The 20,536-nt window shown below is 39.2% G+C and overlaps 1 protein-coding gene across 1 annotated transcript; it reads left to right on the forward strand.

Moving 5' to 3' along the window:
• The first annotated feature begins 1,109 nt into the window (after positions 1 to 1,109).
• LOC141091525 (OX-2 membrane glycoprotein-like) lies at positions 1,110 to 20,178 on the forward strand. The gene is made up of 6 exons (XM_073577168.1): positions 1,110 to 1,230; positions 5,926 to 5,983; positions 8,492 to 8,815; positions 11,890 to 12,213; positions 15,918 to 16,172; positions 18,928 to 20,178. Exons 1-6 carry the CDS (start codon positions 1,219 to 1,221, stop codon positions 18,996 to 18,998), a joined length of 1,044 nt encoding a protein of 347 aa, XP_073433269.1. The 5' UTR covers positions 1,110 to 1,218; the 3' UTR covers positions 18,999 to 20,178.
• Positions 20,179 to 20,536: the final 358 nt, after the last annotated feature.

Raw genomic sequence — 20,536 nt, forward strand, 5'->3', positions numbered from 1 at the left:
TGTAGGCCTCATTACATTTTCGGTAAACAGTAGAATGATGTGATTTACCAAAAAGCTCTGTCTTCATCTCATCTATCCACAAGACTCTTTCCCAGAAAGATTTTGGCTTACTCATGTAGATTTTTGGCAAACTGCAGTCTAGCTTTTTGTCTCTTTGTCAGCAGTGAGGTTCTCAGGGGTCTCCTACCACAGCTATACATTTCATTCAAATATAGCTTGAATTTTTTTGGAACTTGATTGGGGCTGCTTATCCACCATTAGAATGATCCTGCATTGCAACCTTTCATCAATTTTTCTCTGCCGTCCAAGTCCAGGGGGATCAGCTATAGTGCCATTGGTTGTACACTTCTTGATTATGCTGCATAATGTGAACAAAGGAACATCAAGATCTCTGGAGATGGACTTGTAACCTTGAGATTATTACTATTTTTCAACAATTTTGCTTTTCAAGTCCTTAGACAATTCTCTTCTCCTTCTGTTCTCCATACTTAGTGTGACACACATAGAGAAACAATCCAAAGATTGAGTCAACTTCTCCCTTTTTATCTGGTTTCAGGTGTGATTTTCATATTGACCACATCTGTTACTTGCCACAGGTGAGTTTGAATGAGCATCACATGCTTAAAATAAAGTTATTCACCCACAATTTTTGGGAAAGGTTCCAACAATTTTGTTCAACTCATTTTTCAAATTTTGTGTGAAATTATGTCCAATTTGCCTTTATTTGTCTGTTGTTTTTGTGTTGTTTCAATACGCACAAAGGAAATAAACATGTGTATAACAAAACATGTGTAATTGGAGTGATTTTCTTGGAGAAATACTTCATTTTTTTAAACTATTGCAAGGGTGCCAACACTTTCGGTAATGACAATAGGATGCTGTTTGGCTTGGTTAACAACTCTAAAAAGCTCAAAAATGGGTTCAATACGCACCTTGATCTCCAAGCGGAGTACTAATACACCTATTTTCATGGCAATTAGAGGTTTTTCAGTGAAGTGATTAACATTTTTAGGGAAAATTCATCAAAACCTGCTAATTCGATTTTCAAATGATCCACTCATCCATGGTCACAACACTTTTTTCATGTAGTACAGCTTCCCTGATTTCAACCCACCAAGAGTCTCTAGGAATCACTGGCCTGCAGATGGCAGTACGAGGTCTTACTACTGAATTCCGAACTCCGGAGGAAGTAGCTGTCAGAAGTATGTGAGGCTTACAATGGATAAGACGGTAAGATGTGAGATGGCTACGACTTTTCTGTTTTTCTTTTAATTTTGCTTTCTGTTGTCGTTAGTTTTGTGAGATAATGAAGCTGAACGATTGCAGCCGTGTCTGTAAGAAAAAGAACATCAGCCTAGTAAAGACTAGGAAGGGAATTTATCACGTAGGGAACTTACAAAGCAACTTTTGCTTGGGGCGTGTTGCCTGTTATTTGTGTCAAATTTATTAAAGTATTAGTCGATGTTTGACAAATTTTTGGGCCTATTTAGATATAACATTCTAAAAATGTTTCACCATTTATTACACCACCCCCTACAGAAGGGAGAATTGCAAAGTTTTACCAAATTGCAATTTATAAATCTGACTTATTTGCAAAGATCTTCCCTTCATTTTCACATTTCAAAAGTGCCCCAAAAATCGGAAATCAAACATTTTTGCACAAAGTTTAACAACATATGTAACTTTTTGGTGCCCAAAAACTGATAAAAAAAATTTTGAACAAATGTTTCATTTTAATTTTAATTTATAATATTCCTAATATGAAAAAAGAATCAAAATCATTTTTGGAAAATCGTCACCACCAGGGGTTAAAAAGTTCAGCTTGCAAAATTCGTAATAATTGTTGGGTCCCTGAGTTTCCTGTGTGAATATATTTAGCCCATACCGTATAACAATTGAAGAAAATTCTTCTGAAAATGTATTTAGGAGCCTTTAATATTAGATATTATCTTTTTAGCTGCTCAATGAGTTTGCTTTATTGTTATTACTATTGTTTTTACGGATATTGTTAACCAGTTCAAGTCCTTGCCATTTTCTTTTTTTCCGTACATGCGATTTTAAGAGCTCTAATTTTTTTCTCATTTGCCATTGAACACGTTTTTGTCTCTTATTTTTTATATGTGAGTTCAAACTTTTCGTTCCTTTTTTATATTTTTACTCTTTATTTTTTATCCCGATGTCGGAGGGAAGATATAAAGTAAAAATAGGAAATTAGTCTTTTTCCCTATATTTATTCTACACTGATTTATTATTTTTATTATATGGCACCGTATGAAATGTCCTGTAGATCAGTGGAGGATCAGGTTTTGAATCACCTATGAATTGCTGAAAACATTTGTTTGAGACTTTGCTGCTGCAAAAACACGCACACATATATGTGTCAGTGTCAGTGTTCCATCTCACAGAGAACTCTGCTTCCCAAGCATTGCACATATAACAAGTGTTTTGAGCAATCGGCAGGGTCCCGTCGATCTTCAGGGCATTTCATGCTGTGACACATAATATAAATAATAATTAGTGTAGGTGCCCTTTAAGAGCACAAAAGTGGCAGTAAAATATGCTTTAAACTTCTGTTCTATTAGAATTATTTTTATACATCAGATATGTTTTGTTTTTTCATCAAATGTGGGGTTAGAAATAGCATTTTGGACTGACGATGGCTTTTTTTTTAAATGCATTCTTATGGCTGATTTCCCCTGTTTCCCCTGTACCTGGGGATGGCATATTGGCCCCAGTTACAGGGGAAATAGAGATGAGTTATTCTGCTTGATTTTGGCCAGGAAATTTGATTTGCGCTGAATCTACTCAGTGTGAATCGAATATGCATTATTCTTCAGACCTTAGAGTATATCAAACACAGACGTAAAAAAATATATATATACTCATGTCTCCCATGTCCTCACCTTTCACTAAACTCATCTCCTGTCTGGTCCTTCAGTGTTCTTCCACGTACTGCCAGTCCTCTTTCATGTGGTCTTTGATGCCTTCTGCACATATCATGTTAGCATATGAGGACTAGTGAGAAACTAGGCCTCAAACAAGGTCATGATGTATGATGGCGTACAACACATAGACAAGAGACCAAGTCAGTTCTTTAGGAGCTGAAATTCACTGTGAAGATGGAAGTAGACCAGTGGCACCTGGAAGAGGACCAGAAGGTACCTAAAAAAGGACTGAAGGAATTGGTGGAGAGCTATGTGGAGGGATAGATGAGGGCATGGAAAGAGGTATTATCTTTTTTAACAACTTACCATCCTTTTAGAATCCAGCAATATTGCTGTCATCCTGTTTCCATTTTCTTGGATTAACCCCTTAATGACTTATGACTGAATAGGTCCATCATATGACAGCTCACTGCCTTTAATGCAGGCTCGCACGCCAAGCTCGCATCTTTTCCGGCAGATGATGGATCTGATATTCAGCCATCATATGTCTCTAACAGCCACAGCTAGAGCAAAGCTCCTCCCATTGCTGTTATCCAGTTACATGCCGCTGAAAATTTGTGACAGCCGCATTTAATGCATGTTGACAGGGAGGCGTGCCGTTCTATCCCGTCATCGGTGCTCCCAAGACGTGATCGTGTGATGTCGATGTGTTGACATGACAGCCAGGGATCTGCTAAAGACCCCCTGTGTCTGTCATTACTGCATGTCTATGGCTGACATTCGTCGGAGGCTCTGCTATGTATAGAAATGCCACAGTATTGCTGTATATAGTCCAAGCAATCAGATGACTGCAGGTTTAAGTCTCCTAAGGGGAATAACAAGTACAGTGAAAAGCAAAAAAAAAGTTCTAAAAAATAAAAAATATAAAAGTTCAAATCACCCTCCAGAGTTGAAATGTAAGAAATAAAAAAAATGCATAAATGGTATCATTGCATTCAGAAAAATACGAACTCTCAAAATAGAAATTAAATTAATTGGATATGTAAATTGACGTAACAAAAAGAAAAATTAAAATGCCAGAATTGCTGTTTTTCGGCTACTGCAACAACAGAAAAAAATGTAATACCCGGCGATCAAAACATTGTATCTACCCCAAAATGATGTCAACAAAAACATCAGATCGGGGCACCAAAAAACAAGGCCTTCCACATCCCTATATCCAGAAAATTGAAAACTTTATGGCTTTTGGAACACAAACAAAATTGTTTTGTTTTTTTTAGTTTTTTTAAAATTCATGATTTTTTTTTCAACACTTACCGTTAATAAAAGAAAAGCTATACATTTTTGGTATCTATGCAATCAAACTGACCTGCAGAATCATATTGCCAGGACAGTTTCACCATAAAATCAAAGCTGTAAAAATAAATTTTAAAAAAAAATTGTGGAATTGCACTTTTTTTTTTTACTATTTTGCCATACTTTGATTTTTTTTCTCACTTTCCAGTACATCGTATGATAAATTGAATGGGTTCATTCAAAAGTAAAAATCAAATCTACATACGGCTACATTGACCAAAAAAATTTAAAAAAAAAAAAGTTTTGACTCTTGGAATAAGTAGAGGAAAAAACTAAAGTGCAAAAACAAAACATCGCCGGTTCTTATGAGGTTAAGCAGATTTTCAAGAAATTTCGGATTTGAGCAGATGAGAACTTTTTGTAAAATTTACAAATAATGGATAGGGCAGATTTAGTTGCCTGCCTGCAGATCAGTGTCAGCTAAGACTCAGCAGCGATGGGGTGATATAATTACTACAAATGCTACTAAGGAACGTAATAATAATAATTGCAAGAAAAAAATATATTTTTGTAAGATAAAAGAAAAACGATGCAGTTATATTTTGTTAGTGATTCTGTAAATCTGTGCCCTGTGTGGAGCAGTTTTATCATTGTATTTTGACCCAGTAATGATAACGCAGTGTAAATATAGGACTATTTGTAGAACACTTCCTTTCACATTTCCCTTTTGTAGCTCAGACTTGCATTGCTATGTGGCGACACACTCCGATCTGAGTGCCGGGTATTAATATGTGAGACTCGGCCGTGTTTATCGCATGTGTGATCCCGGCCATAAAAGAACTAACATAAGCTCAGCAATCAATCAAGTTTCAGTGTTGAATTCATTTACAGGATATTTCATATGGAAAGTGAGCTTCAGAAATTCTTCACATGAGTTAAGGTGTAATTCTTAATCCTCAATTATAAAAGAGTCAAAAAAGTAAAAAAAAAAAGTCACATGTAAGATTTAAGGACCCCAAGGACAAAAGCTCAGAAATAAAGGACTAACATAAAATCTGTAATCAATCAAGCTTCAGTACTGAATACATCGCAAGATATCTCATGTGGAATCTGAGCTTCATAAATTCTTTGTGCGAGCTAATTTATTAAAACTTGTCAAAATACAACAGGAATAAATAGATAGTATCCAGTGATTTAAAAATTGATAATTGTGTGATTTTTAATTTCACCTATGGGTGCGCTGCAGGGAAACAGCACTAGATGCTAGGTTCCCCCATAGCTTTTGCTACCTTGTATAGTAAAATTTAAAGAATGTGATATGAAAGTTACTAAATTATCAGGAATCCTGGATTATCAAAAAGTCAAAAACATAAGTTAAGGTTACCTGTAATATTCAAGGACCCAAAGGACAATAGCTTAGAAACAAAGGGCTAGCATAAAATCCGCAATCAATCAAGTTTCAGTGTTGGATTGGTTTAATTAAAAACAGGCTCCTAAAGAGTGTTCATACTCCGAAAATGTATAGGGTCATAGCAACAATGGTGCAAATGGGATCCAGCAATTAAAGGGGCAAGAATCAGTCCTATATATCCAGATGATGGGCTCCACGTCTCATGTTCTCTGGTGGGCTCAAGGTAATCTAATCTGACACTGTCAGGTTATGGATTCATTTCACTTTATGGATTATAGATAAAAGTCTGTTTTATGGACATTCAATTATTTATCTTATTTTTTTTTTCCTTAGGGGTCATATTTTTTGTTTGTCTGGCTCCTGATTTTACTTTGCTTTGCCTGTGGTTCTGGTAAGTAGAAGACTTTTCTATTTGCATCCTTATTTACTGTATAAGTCACGTTTTTATCGCCCCTGTTCATCTAATACAAAAGCTAAAACAACTTATGGTTTTACATCTCCTACATTTTTGGGTCTATGCAAACCTATGTGTCTCCATGGTTACAGACTACAAAGAATCCATGTGTGTAGTCTGATCCTGCAGTCACGAGTGATCCGTTTCTCTTCTTGTAAGATGCTATTACACATATTATCCTATTACTATTATTGTTACTGTTGTGAATTATTGGGAAAAAGGCCTCAACAGCAAAAATGTCCAAAATAACTGTAAACAAGTGATTGTTCTTATTACTTATTTACCACTTATATTCCAAAGGCGATTATATCCAAGAAATTTTCTGTAGCCACCCATCCCACATTTTAAGACCCTCAGCAGTAAGATTATTTTTGGGAATATTACTGTAGATCATTTTTTTTTATTATCTAAAAAGTTATGCTGAAAACTTTTTTCCTATTTTATTTTTATTTTCTCTTCTGTTTTTTTATACTCTTTTTATCCATGATTATCTTGCCTGATTTGCTTTAACGCAATGACACAAAAAATACCCTCATTAAGGGGGATGGTCTCAGAATCCCAACCTCTCTCCATATGCCTTTTAAAGGAGCATAGTCATCATAGAGGGGGTTCTTGGGAAGGCTGTTCTATAAAATCATCTAAATGGTCGCCAAGTAGAGATGGGCATATTCAGTCAAGTGGAACCGAATTTTAATAGAATGTTAGAAAAATACGCATTCTGGAGAATTTGGATTTTTTTTGTAATTTGATCAGCGCAAATTCAGCAAACTGGTGGCCAGACGCCATCTTTCTGAACAGTGGAAGGCAAGAAGAAGATTAAAAACATGTTGCACCTACAGCCTGGTATTCACTCTAGGCGGGAGGTTATGGCCGCACGAAGGCCCCAGAGTTAACTGTGGAAGACCCCGCCTAGAATGAATACCGGGCTGAAGATGTGATGCAACCAAGGCTTTGACAATCGGACAAGTAGGGAGCAGAGGGGATGGCTGAAAAAGTGAGCAGTGAGCTGAGTATGTTTATGTTTTTAATCTTTTTCCAGCCACTTACTTCTTTGACTGCCCTCCACTGCTCCTTGCCTGAAGCAGGACCTATCTGGTCCTCCATTGCACCATATCTTAGGTGTGGTGTTCACTGGAGGCCAGGGCTTCGAGCTGTGAGTAGACCCTGGAGCTAACTACAAATGACCTCCGGGGCCTGCGGACAGAAGTTGTGGCCTAGTCTTCGCTCTTGGCTGAGGCTTTCACCCGTGAGTAGGCCTTGGAGTTCTCTGAGCATGTTCCAGGGCCTACTCAAGTCCAGAAGTTCCAGTCTAGAGTAAATAAAGGGCTGTAGATGCAACATGTTTTTAATCTTTTTCTTGCCTTCCACTGTTCATAAAGATGACGTCTGGCCACCAGTTTGCTGAATTTGCGCTGAGCAAATTACAAAAAAAAAAATCCAAGTTCCCCAGAATGCGTATTTTTCTAACAATCTAACAAGGACCAGACAGAGCTCATTACTCAGGGAAAAACAGGAGTGGCTGGAAAGATGTGAGTTGAGATAAGTGTAAGGAGGTGGACAGGACCATGGGTACCTGCATGCATGGTCTGCACCACTGTTGCCGGTGCCACCGTTGGAACCCTGTACTCCCTCACAACAAAAGACTACAGTCCGATAAGTTTAACCTCTTTATTACTGAACCCTCGTTCGTCCCTCACCTACCCTGCCAACTTTCCAGTTCTGCCCCATTCCTCGCCGTCACCCTGCAATCCCTCACTCCCTGCGTGGATCACATCCCCCTGTAAATAAACCTGTTTAACCCTTGCTCTGCCTCCACGTGTGTGACTGCATCCCGCGTTCCTGCAGTTTATTACATAAGTATAAGTTTTTTTTCATCTTACATTTATTATGATCTGAGGTCTGGAGAGAACTGAGAGCAGAATAGGGAACATTCAATAACTTCTCTGTGAGTCAAATTTCCAGGGAAAATCCATACGAACAGGCAAGTTTGAATTTTTGTCACATCCCCTCTTCTCTACCGCCAAGTGATAATAGATTTCATCACAGGAAAAAATGCCTTTGTGACTGTGACTTTCACGGGCTGGACTGCCGGGTACTTTGGTAAAATGACTAACTTCTTCGGAGAGGGTAGCGAGCATTCTCTGTGCAATAGTTATAAAGCTGGAAGATGGAGGGAGAGCTGTGCTATTGTCAGCGGTGTGATCCTATTTAAATTGTCTACACAAAATATCTTTAAAATAAGTTTTAACCGGTACGTTATGTTCTGATGAATGATTAATTTTAATGGCGCTATGTATACGAAAATGTTCCTGAAAAACAAATCCTCTACCTTCTATTTGTAACTCATTGTAGGAATGTATAAACGTTTGTAGTTCTTTTTGTATCTGCCAAATGCAAAAAGAGAAGTTCTGACAATTCATAGAGAAGTTTTTGTTCATTTTGCAGATGTGAAAATTGAATATGGTCCAGTAGAATACGGGAAAAGTGTAACAATAAAGTGTATTTTATATCCGCACTTTGTTCCCGTGCAAGTGACATGGACAAGGGAAGTAAGTGGCCGAACAACCACTGTAGCCACGTACACGTCAGACTCCGGAGCTGAAATCAGTGAAGGTTACAAGGATCGTCTCTGGATGAGCACTTCAGGCCTTAATGAAACGGCGATCACGATTAATAAAGCCAGTATTCAGGATGAAGGTTGCTACAGATGTACTTTTAATTACCTCCCCAAAGGGTCAATAATGGGAGAAGCCTGTCTTACTATTCCTGGTAAGGTTTCCAAGAGTTTTGCCAGCAATTTTTCTTTTTAGGCTATTTTTGTTTGTTTTGAATAAAACCACACAAATGTATTGGAGATATTTGAAGTATTGCGCTCAATCTTCTTCACACGAATGGAGATAAAGTGCAAAACCAAAGATGGGCCAAGAACAGAAAAGGGGGCTGTTTCGAGAAGATGTCAGCTTTCTTTCTAAAAGGAACGGCCAAAAAGTTTGGATGCACCTGTTCATACAATGGTTTTTCTTGTTCTTAATGGAATGTGCACATTGTGGATTCAGACTGAAAACCAAGAAGAGACACATATGGAGACAAGGAGTAAAGAGGCACGTGAAACAAACTAGTATACCCCCTTTTCTTCTGATGACCAGCTGCTTTACACCACCTTGGTATTCTTTCCAGCAGCTTCATCAGGTCATCAGGTCATCACCTAGAATGGCTTCCATTGAACAGGTGGCCTTGTACAAATTTCATTTCTAGAATCACTGACCTTTAGAAAGTTTTTGTGATCATCAGATTTGTTTTGTAGAGTCAGAGTTGGTCCACAGCTCCAAACAGTGTTGAGTCCTATTCCACAACTGTTCTTAGCCAGAATATGGCAAGGACCATTAACTATGTAAAAACACATGTCAGACTACCATTATTTTAAGGCATGAAGGTCAATCAATCCAGAAAATTGGTAGACCCTTGAAGTGCAATTATGCCAACCAACAATCACTATTATGAAACTGGCGGTCATGAGGAAAGGAAGACCTAGACTGACCTCTGCTGCAGAGGATAAGCTCAACAAAGTTTCCAGGCTCATGAACTGCAAATTGATAACACTTTAAATATCAGCCCTGATAAAGTATGTACATACATCAAGAAGCAGAAACATCTGAACATATCCAGAGGAGACTGCAAGAAGTTGATTTAGGGCTAAATGACTGCAAAGATGCCGCTATTGAGGATCACAAATAAGTGGAAGAGAATTGTTTGGGCCAAGCAACACAAGAACTGGTCTTGAGATCAGTGAAAATCTTTACTGAGGTCAGATGAGTCAAAATGAAAGATTTTGGGACCAACTACCATGTTTTTGTTTGCTAAAGAGAAGGTGAGCGGACGATTGATACATGTGTGGTGCCTACCATGAAGCATGGGGGCAGCGATGTGATGGTACATTTCTGGTTACATCATTTGTATTGCAAGGACAATGACCTAAAAAAGGCATTGAAAAGGCAAGGTGACCATGAAGGAGAGGGATGGAGGCTGCGTCCCAAGACATGACCCCCTACAATCACCTGACCTCAACCCAATGGAGATGGTTCGGGATGAGTTGGATGCAGAGTAGAGGCAAAACAGTGAAATAAGTGCTTTGCTGCCATCAGTCTGAATCTACCACTGTATGAACAGGGGAGTTCAAACTTTTGACTGGTACTGAGCCTAGATGAGATCAATCCCTGATTTGACCTATAGATGAATATTTTTTGGAAAAATTAAAAATTATTACCACTAAGTTTTAAGTAAAATCCATTTTAAGTAAACTCCAAAATCTAAAAAAACAGCCACTGTACCTACCTTTCTCCGCTATTATTATTATTTTTATTTATATAGCACCATTGATTCCATGGTGCTGTACAGGAGAAGGGGTTACATACAAATTACAGATATCACTTACAGTAAAAAAAATTAACAATGACAGACTGATACAGAGGGGAGAGGACCCTGCCCTTTCGGGCTGACATGTTACAGGATGGTGGGGAAGGCGACAGTAGGTTGGTGGGTTGCAGCAGTTCCGGTGTTGGTTGAGGTGATATCTCCGGTAGTGGTGAGAGAGAAGGAGGTAGCGGGGTCATTGCAGGCTGTAGTCTTTCTTGAAGAGGTGGGTTTTCAGGTTCCTTCTGAAGGATCCAAATGTGGTTGATAGTCGGACTTGTTGGGGCAAAGAATTCCAGAGGATAGGGGAAGTTTGGGAGAAGTCTTGGAGGCGGTTGGGAGAGGAGCGAATAAGTGTGGAGGAGAGAAGGAGGTCTTGGGAAAACCGGAGATTACGTGAGGGAAGGTATCGGGAGATTAGTTCAGGGACATATGGGGGAGACAGGTTATAGATGGCCTTGTAGGTCAGTATTAGTAATTTGAACTGGATCCGCTGAGGGAATGGGAGCCAGTGAAGAGATTGGCAGAGGGGAGAAGTGGAGGAGTAGTGAGGAGAGAGATGAATTAGTCGGGCAGCAGAGTTAAGGATGGACTGGAGAAGTGCGAGGGTGTTAGCTGGTAGACCACAGAAGAGGATATTACAGTAGTCAAGGCGGGAGATGATGAGGACATGCACAAGCATTTTAGTAGATTGAGGGTTGAGGAAAGGACGGATTCTGGAAATATTTTTGAGCTGGAGGCTACAGGAGGTAGAAAGAGCTTGGATGTGCGGTTTGAAGGACAGGGCAGAGTCAAAGGTTACTCCGAGGCAGCGGACTTCCGGTACTGGGGAAAGCGTGATGTCATTAATTGTTATAGCTAGGTCGGGTAAGGAAGATCTGTGAGATGGAGGAAAGATGATGAGTTCAGATTTGTCCACATTGAGCTTGAGGCAGCGAGAGGAGAAGAAGGAGGATATGGCTGATAGACACTCAGGGTTTCTGGACAGCAGAGAGGTGACGTCTAGGCCAGAGAGGTAGATCTGAGTGTCATCAGCATAAAGGTGGTACTGGAATCCGTGGGACTTTATGAGTTGCCCTAGACCAAGTGTATAGATTGAGAAGAGTAGGGGTCCTAAATCAGAACCTTGGGGGACTCCACTATTGAAGATGTGTCGCCCATCGGTCTGCCAACATCAAAATCTGGAGGAGGGCTTTACGTGATGGCTGCAGCTAATGACATTATTGACTTTATAGCTGCTAGCAGTAGTTTATATCTGCTAGCAGTCACTGATTGGCTGCAGCCATCATGAGATACCTTCCACTCGATGCTGATGCCAGCAAGCCAGAGGGGGACATGGCTGATGTCAGGCCAAATGAGGAATGGTAGAAAACCCGTTTAACGATGCCTTGTTCCAGTTTTTACAATAAGTTTTAAATTCATTGCCTCCACAGGCGAGGTGCTCATCGAGAAACATCACATGGGGAGACTCCTTCAACCTGTGACACTGAGGTGCATCAACAGAAAGCAATCTGGTGATAACGAAAAAGTCATACAGATATCATGGCAGAAAAATGACAAAAATATTGCTACTTACAAAGATGAAGAGAAAATTGAGCCGGAATATCGAGGAGTCATCAGTGTGACGATGGAAGGTTCGAACGTAGCATTGCTCACACTGTCAAGGGTAAATGTGAGCGATGAAGGAAAGTACAAATGTCTGTTCAATATCTTTCCTGGAGGATCGGCTGCAGGGGAGACGTCCTTACAAGTCTACGGTATGAGAAATCGGTATAAGGTGCTTTTTTCAAATATTATTTTGGCTTTTAACATTAAAGGTTCAATTTATAGAGTAAATGTTTTAATTTTTATTTCATAAATGAAGAGCTCACATGAAAATAAGAAACTTTGTAATATATCTCAAACAAATCTGCTTCTTTCTCCTCCTGGACTGATATTTTACTCTCAAATCAGGGGTAAAATCTGTAAAATTTGCATTCAGTGACCACAGACATTTCCATTACTGCTATAGGAGATGACAGTTGGTGCTTTTTAAATTCTATGGAGAGGGGAGATGCTAGAGACAGACACAAACATTCTATGGAGAGGGGAGGAGCTAGAGACAGACATTCTATGGAGAGAGGAGGAGCTAGAGACAGACACAGACATTCTATGGAGAGGGGAGGAGCTAGTGGCCAGTACAGACATTCTGTGGAGAGGGAGGAGCTAGAGGCAGACACAGACATTCCATGGAGAGGGGAGGAGTTAGAGACAAACACAGACATTCTATGGAGAGGGGAGGAGCTAATGGCAAGCACAGACATTCTGTGGAGAGGGAGGAGCTAGAGGCTGACACAGACATTCTATGGAGAGGGGAGGAGTTAGAGACAAACACAGACATTCTATGGAGAGGGAGAAGCTAGAGACAGACATTCTATGGAGAGGGGAGGAGCTAGAGACAGACACAGACATTTTATGGAGAGGGGAGGAGCTAGAGACAGACATTCTATGGAGAGGGAGGAGCTAGAGACAGAAATTCTATGGAGAGGGGAGGAGTTAGAGACAGACACAGACATTCTATGGAGAGGGAGGAGCTAGAGACAGACATTCTATGGAGAGGGGATGAGCTAGAGACAGACACTGACATTCTATGGAGGGGGAGGAGCTAGAGACAGACATTCTATGGCAAGGGGAGGAGCTAGAGACAGACACAGACAATCTATGGAGAGGGAAGAGCTAGAGACAGATATTCTATGGAGAGAGGAGGAGCTAGAGACAGACAGACATTCTATGGAGAGGGAGAAGCTAGAAGCAGACACAGACATTCTATGGAGATGGGAGGAGTTAGAGACAGACACAAACATTCAATGGAGAGGGGAGGAGCTAGAGGCCAATGCAGACATTCTATGGAGAGGGAGGAGCTAGAAGCAGACACAGACATTCTGTGGAGATGGGAGGAGCTAGAGACAGACACAGACATTCTATGGAGAAGGAGGAGCTAGAAGTAGACACAGACATTCTTTGGAGAGGGAGGAACTAGAAGTAGGCACAGACATTCTATGGAGAGGGGAAGAGCCAGAGGCTGACACAGACATTCTATGTAGAGGGGAGGAGCTAGAGGCTGACACAGACATTCTATGGAGAGGGGGAGGAACTAGAGAACAACACAGACATTCTACTGTAAGTTCCATGGAACTCTATGAACACCAACAGTCATCCCTTATCTCAGGAATGGGAAATTCTGTATTCACCAAGGACAGATTTTACCCACACATTTAGAATTTTGAAAATGAAAGATCAGTCCAGGAGGAGAAAGAACCAGATTTCTCTGATTATATTACAAAGTTTTTTTCTTTTCATGTGCACTATCGATTTATGAAAAAATTAAATAAAATAAAACAAAGGTTGCTCTTCACAACTATGTCCACCTCACAACAAATTTTTCTACAAAATGTAAAAAAAAACATTGCAAACTTTACCTGAATTTAAAATGTCCTGGTGTAGTTAGAGATGAGCAAGTTGATTCAAAGCCAAACAAATTTGTGTTAACATTTTTCGGAAATCACTGATTTGTGATTTACTTTGTGTAAACTGGACATGGATATTTAACACATTATAGAAAATTGCATCATCCAGAGAAGGCTTACAAGATGTGCAGCTAGACCTAGCTTTCTCACAAATCACTCCCTGCTATTACATCACATGGTCTGTCAGAGCTGGTCAGGAGAAATTATCATAGCCTGTATAAAAGCTGAGGCAAGGAATGCAGCAGCCATTTAGCCATTTTAGAGTGAAACGGGATAGTGAAAGTACATCACAGTTCACAGCTGAGGCATACAGATAGGGTGAAAAATCTGTTAAAAACTAACTAAACAGTACAGATAGTGTTTGTGACAGCACATCCGGAAAGATTAGTAATTGAAAAATAGAGAATAGCATTATACACATTTATCAGGGCATTTGGATGTTTTGGAGTACTTTTAATTTGCAGCAAATCAATACGTGGGTTTTCTATTACAAAAAATAGTTGTTGTGCCTAAAACATCAGTCCCAGCTCAAGTTTTTATGCACATACATTTAGTTGGTAGGTAAATTTAAAGAAGACCTTTCTCTTGCTCCAAAAAACTGAGTTAAAGCACCAGTCGGTGGCTTTTTTGTCACCGCTAGATTGTTGTCACTAGTGCATGTTCCCCACCCCTAAAATTATCCTTCTTCCGCTCTTCCCGCCGCCGCTCCAGTCTCTTCTCCACCTTGTGACCGCAGAGTCTGACTGTCCAAAAGTTTGAGGTAATGGTCATAAGCTCTCAATGTAAGTCTATGAGAGCGATTAGAGTGACCTTCTGCTCTACCAGCAAACAGTGGAGCGCTCCAGCAGGTCACACACTGCAGAAGAAGACCAAAGCGGCACCAAGAACAGAAGAAGATGGCAGCTGGTACGTATAGTACTTGGGGCACAAACTTACAGCTCTGGCAAAAAATAAGAGACCACCACATCAAATCCCTGTCATGGCCAGCCCAATCTCCAGACCTGAACCCCATTGAAAACCCTCTGGAATGTAATCAAGAGGATGATGGACAGCCACAAGCCATCACACAAAGAAGAACTGCTTACATTATTGTACCAGGAGTGGAATAAGGTCACCCAAAAGCCGTGTGACAGACTGGTGGAAAGCAGCCAAGACACAAGAAAGCTGGGATTAACAATCATGGGTGTTCCACAAAATATTGATTTCTGAACTCTTCCTGAGTTAAAACATTAGTATTGTTGTTTCTAAATTATTATGACCTTGTTTTCTTTGCATTATTTGAGGTCTGAAAGCACTGTTTTGTTTTTTTTTGTTTTTTTTTATTTTGACCATTTCTATTTTTCAGAAAAAAAATACAAAATTTAGCGCTTGGAAATTCGGAGACATGTTGTCAGTAGTTTATAGAATAAAAGAGCAATTTAAATTTTACTAAAAAATATAAAGAGAAAAATCAGACAAACTGAAAATTTGAAAGTGGTCTCTTAATTTTTATCAGAGCTGTGTATATATATAGGGCTATGTCATGGCTCATATTGTATATAGAGAGGCTCATATACAGTATATATATGAGCCCTCCCGTAGCCCCCTATATACAGACACCAGGCCCACATATACTCACCTCGCTCCCATCCCCCCGACACTCTGCTCCAGTCACCTGTGCACCGACTCACCGTACAACAGACACGATGAAATGACATCATGGAGTCTGCGGGCTCAGTCGCACACGATTGGTGGAAGAAGGAGCTGGTGGCTCACTCCTCTGCCAATGTATTCACCGCCGACTGTATCCGCGTATAGCGGTAATATGTGGATGGAGGCAGCAGAGGGCACGATGCAGACCGTGGGTCACTGTTTTCAGCTCTTCTGCTGTCTCTGTCCTCCAGCCGCAGTTTGCCCCTGTCTGGTCTGTGGTCACACGGCTAAAAAAAATGGATTCTCTGTTTTCTCTCTTCCAGAGCCCTTGAACGTAACAGTGTTGAAGGATCATGACACCGGGTGTCTTAGAATAACATGCGTGGCCCGTAGTTGGCCCCGTTCTGTGATTTCTTGGGCGGATGTAGATGAGGGATCCCTTAATGGCGTCAATTACGATGGATTCCTGACTGCTACAAGCTGGATACTGATAAGAAGTCCGGACCCCCAGCAGATGAAAACGCCAAAATGCAAAGTCATCTACTTAGGAGAAGAATTTATATTCAGGGTGTCTGCAGGTAAAGAATGGAAGACCAAAAAAATCCCATACAGGTCATATCATATTCTTCCAAAGAAAGGTAGCAACCGATGGACTTCCGAGTGACCCACCAGCAAAGTCCCCAAAGTCCCCTAGGTGATATTAAAGCCAGAAGTCTGAGCTTCTGACCACGCCTTACTAACATTCTAACTTATAAAGGTGTCACAATTACTTCAATTAATTGATAGTTACACAGGTAAACCTATCTTTATTTGGACTAATGTTCCAATACTGCTGGTGGTGTGTTCTCTTCCCCATAACAGAACTTCAGCTCTTGCATCCTGCTTATTCAGTGTTGTCATAGGAGCATTATGCAGATTATTGTCCTCACCTATAAGGAATGTGTCATTGGAAAATAACTTGTTGTTCAAGTCAAGTTTAATGTGTTTATAAATTGCAATGTAATTTTTTAACATATTTTTTAATTTTCCATATCACTATTTCAGTATCTAAAAAAACTTGAACTCTTGCAATTTTCACACTGTTCAATAGGACTAAAGCTAGATCCAAATCAGAAACATGATTCCAATCACTTCCATATACAGCAGATAACACAGGACCCACCATTCACAATAGGTGATGTCACAGCTCACCTCCTCCTCCTGTACAATAACACAAAAAACACAGTATAACAAACGTGCAAAAATACTTTGTTATAAAAAATATATAGAACAGTAGACAGCCAGTGCTAGTAAAAACACGACAACAAAAACAGGGTATTTCTTTCATACGTTTTTTTCAAAAAATGTATACTAAGCCACTCCACCAACGTCACGGTATACCCATGTCGGAGCAGTCCTATCTAATGTATTTAAAACCTGACCATGTGAACAGCACCTATATGAGCAGGATTCAGAAAGGCGCTGCCCGATGTGGACACACCGTTCAAGACGGCTTTTTATGTGCATGTCTCACAAGAGAGGGGCGGAAAACTCCCAAAACTTGCATAAGCAAGAAACTAATAGATTAAAAAGACATGAGACATGCACAAAAGTGAACAATTCGGTAGGACAGTGTTCACACCACTCAAAGACTGAAACACAGAAAAAATCCTGAATCCTGCTCATATAGGTATTGTTCGCATGATCAGGTTTTAAATACATTAGATAGGCCTGCTCCGAGAAGGGTATACCGTGACGTTGGTGAAGTGGCTTAGTATACATTTTTTGCAACACTAAATACCCTGTTTTTGTTATCTTTTTACTAGCACTTGCTGTTTACTGTTATGTATATTTTTGACAACAGAGTATTTTTGCACGTTTGTTATACTGTGTTTTTTCTGTGTTTCAGTCTTTGGGTGGTGTGAACATTGTCCTACCGACTTGTCCACTTTTGTGCATGTCGCATGTGTTTTTAATCCTCCTGTACAATGACTGATAACACCTCTATATACAGTAGATAACACAGGATCCATCATACACAATAGGTGATGTCACAGCTCACCTCCTCCTGTACAATGACCGATAACACCTCTGTATACAGTAGCTGATACAGGATCTGCTGGTAATGTGTCCAAGAGATTTTAAATCTGCTGTGAGTGTGAACATTATTTTACCTGCTTATTTTACCTGCGCCTGTACCTGTATTTCCTTTTTGGACTCTTTTTCTTATTCATTCACAGGAAGTTACTATTGTCTGCCATGTCATGAAAACCAGTCATGGTCACTGTCTCACATTACACTTATGCTTTACTCTAACCTTTTTCCACATGTCAGAGTTAGACAGTGTGAGATTGGCTGCAGGAATCGGTGCTGATGCTGCTGTAATCACAGCTCTAAAGTCACACAAATAGACTGGAAATCATCCTTAGATATAAGACAATCAAACTCTTTCAGCTCCATCTGTTTACACAACAAAGTAACCAATTTGAAAAGCAAAGTAAAGGAATTGAAGTCCTTTACTTTCTCCCTGCTGAGAGAGAGATAAGAATTGAAGTCCTTTACTTTCTCCCTGCTGAGAGAGAGATAAGAATTGAAGTCCTTTACTTTCTCCCTGCTGAGAGACAGATATGAGACATGTAGATATGAGAAACACATAGAGAGAAACTAAGAAAAGGAACAGTGGAGATTAACAAGTTAAAGTGATGAAAAGTGGAGCCTTTGTAAACCTGTGTGTAATATATATATATATATATATATATATATATATATATATATATATATAGTTAAGTAGGGCAATTCTCACGCTTAACAAGTCACACATACAGGTGAAACCTTATTTCCTCACTTTAACATTTTTATTGCTGTTTGTTTGTTTTTTTTCAAAGACAGATAGATTATTTATTTTAATGTAATTATTTAGCCATTATTGATGAGCAAATTATTTCAAGATCAAGACACCAAAGAGACAGCATAGGGGATGGAACAAGAAAAGAAGACCAGACCGGTGGGTGAAGGTTGGATAGGTAAATTTTTTTTGTTTTTGTTTCCCCTTTATCACACTGTGGTGTCTGGAGAGACCTCGGAGAATAAAAGTTCACATTCGATTTGCATCGAATAAATTTGATGCAAATCAAAAATTTCATTGTCTAATCTGAGCGAATTTTCTAAATTAGAATTTTCTGCAGATTCGCTCATCCTTACACTCTACCTGTCCTAAGGTAAGCAAGGAGAAAGTAAAGGGATGCACTGATTCTAGTTTCCACGTGTGAATAACAGGCATAGATACAGTATTTTTTATGTATATCCTAAGAGAATGTAGTTAATTCTCTTTTTTTCTTTTTTTTTGCCTTTTAGGTACTCGGTGCCAATTCCATCCTCTCATAATAGGTCTACTGGTGTCAAAAATGATTTTTATGAGCTTCTAAAAAGGACACGATGATGTGTGCTTAGTCATAGAACGTATTTACTTCATTACAGACAAAGGGATGATTGAAGAATGAATGATGAATGATGAATGAATGAATCAATGGATGTATAGACAAATAAGGGTATGGACAGATGTATTAATAATTGGATGAATGAATGAATGAATGAATCTATGAATGAACCGATAGATAAATTGATAGTGAGAATGGAGGGCCAAGTATATACGTGAATTAATGAACATAAGAATAGTTGGATGAATGATTACATGGGTAGGTAAATGAATGCATAAAGCCAATTGTTCATTCATTCATTTATTCATTCATTTATTCATTCGTAGATGAATGAACAAATGAGAAAACAAACTGATAGATAAATTAATGTAGAAACAATTGAATGAATGATTAATAAATGTTTGTATCGGCAAAACAGATCAATGAATAAAAACATGTATGATGGAATAAGTACAAGCAGGAATGAATGGGTGAATAATGGGATAGATGAATTAATATATAGATGAATGAATGACTGATGTTGAAATGAATAAATCCATGGATAGATAGAGAGGATGGATAGGGAGATGAATGAATGAACAAATAAATAGATGGATTATTAAATACATACATGGATAAATGAATGAATGAATGAAATAATGAATAATAGAATGTATGGGAAGAGGAGGATGAGCAAACAAATGGATAGATAGATAAATGATTGAAGTAATGAATTAATACATGAATGATAACTACATGGATGCAAGTGAAAAAAGAACAAATCAATGAATAAACAAAAGAAATGCATGAATGAATGAATGAATGAATGAATACTAGGAGGAATGAATGATGGACATGTGGATCAATGCAAGAGCTAATTGTGAACACGTTGTTTCAAAACACTAGAGGCCAAAAGTGCGCTGACAGTGATATGTGTCGGCATTTTGAGAAAATATGTGCGCCCCAATGATCCCTGATCTCTGGGCCCCGATGTTTGTACAATTCCATTATCAAGTGTCCCACACGATGCTGCTACAATAGTTACTGACTGAGCAATGAAAGGTCAAGAAACACTGGATCGTCTTATGTGTATTTATTCAGCCTGCATATTTTATTCAACTTTTTTTTTTACCTATTACTCCCTGTGAAAAATGTGCTATGCCTTAATAAAGTTTCTGTTCTTTCTGTATTAATGTTCAAAAAGACAAAAAGATGTGCTGATGAACTAATATATCATCTGTAATATACAGTAGCCACAACTACGGTGAACACACTACATACAGATTTATAGAGCCACCACTAGAGGGAGCTCACTACATACAGATCTATACAGCCACCACTAGAGGGAACACACTACAAACAGATCTATACAGCCACCACTAGAGGGAGCTCACTACATGCAGATATATACAGCGACCACTAGAGGGAGCTCACTACATACAGATCTATACAGCCACCACTAGAGGGAGCACACTACATACAGATCTATACAGCCACCACTAGAGGGAGCACACTACATACAGATCTATACAGCCACAACAAGGGGG

This window comes from Dendrobates tinctorius, unplaced genomic scaffold (genome assembly GCF_039654945.1).
Source record: "Dendrobates tinctorius isolate UK_male_01 unplaced genomic scaffold, ASM3965494v1 ptg000054l, whole genome shotgun sequence".
Lineage (NCBI taxonomy): Eukaryota > Metazoa > Chordata > Amphibia > Anura > Dendrobatidae > Dendrobates > Dendrobates tinctorius.

Excerpts from the sequence above, each read along its gene's own strand:
- LOC141091525 (XM_073577168.1), top strand. Across the intron at positions 12,214-15,917 it reads GACGTCCTTACAAGTCTACG|AGCCCTTGAACGTAACAGTG; the intron begins GTATGAGAAATC and ends TCTCTCTTCCAG. Across the intron at positions 16,173-18,927 it reads TATATTCAGGGTGTCTGCAG|GTACTCGGTGCCAATTCCAT; the intron begins GTAAAGAATGGA and ends TTTGCCTTTTAG.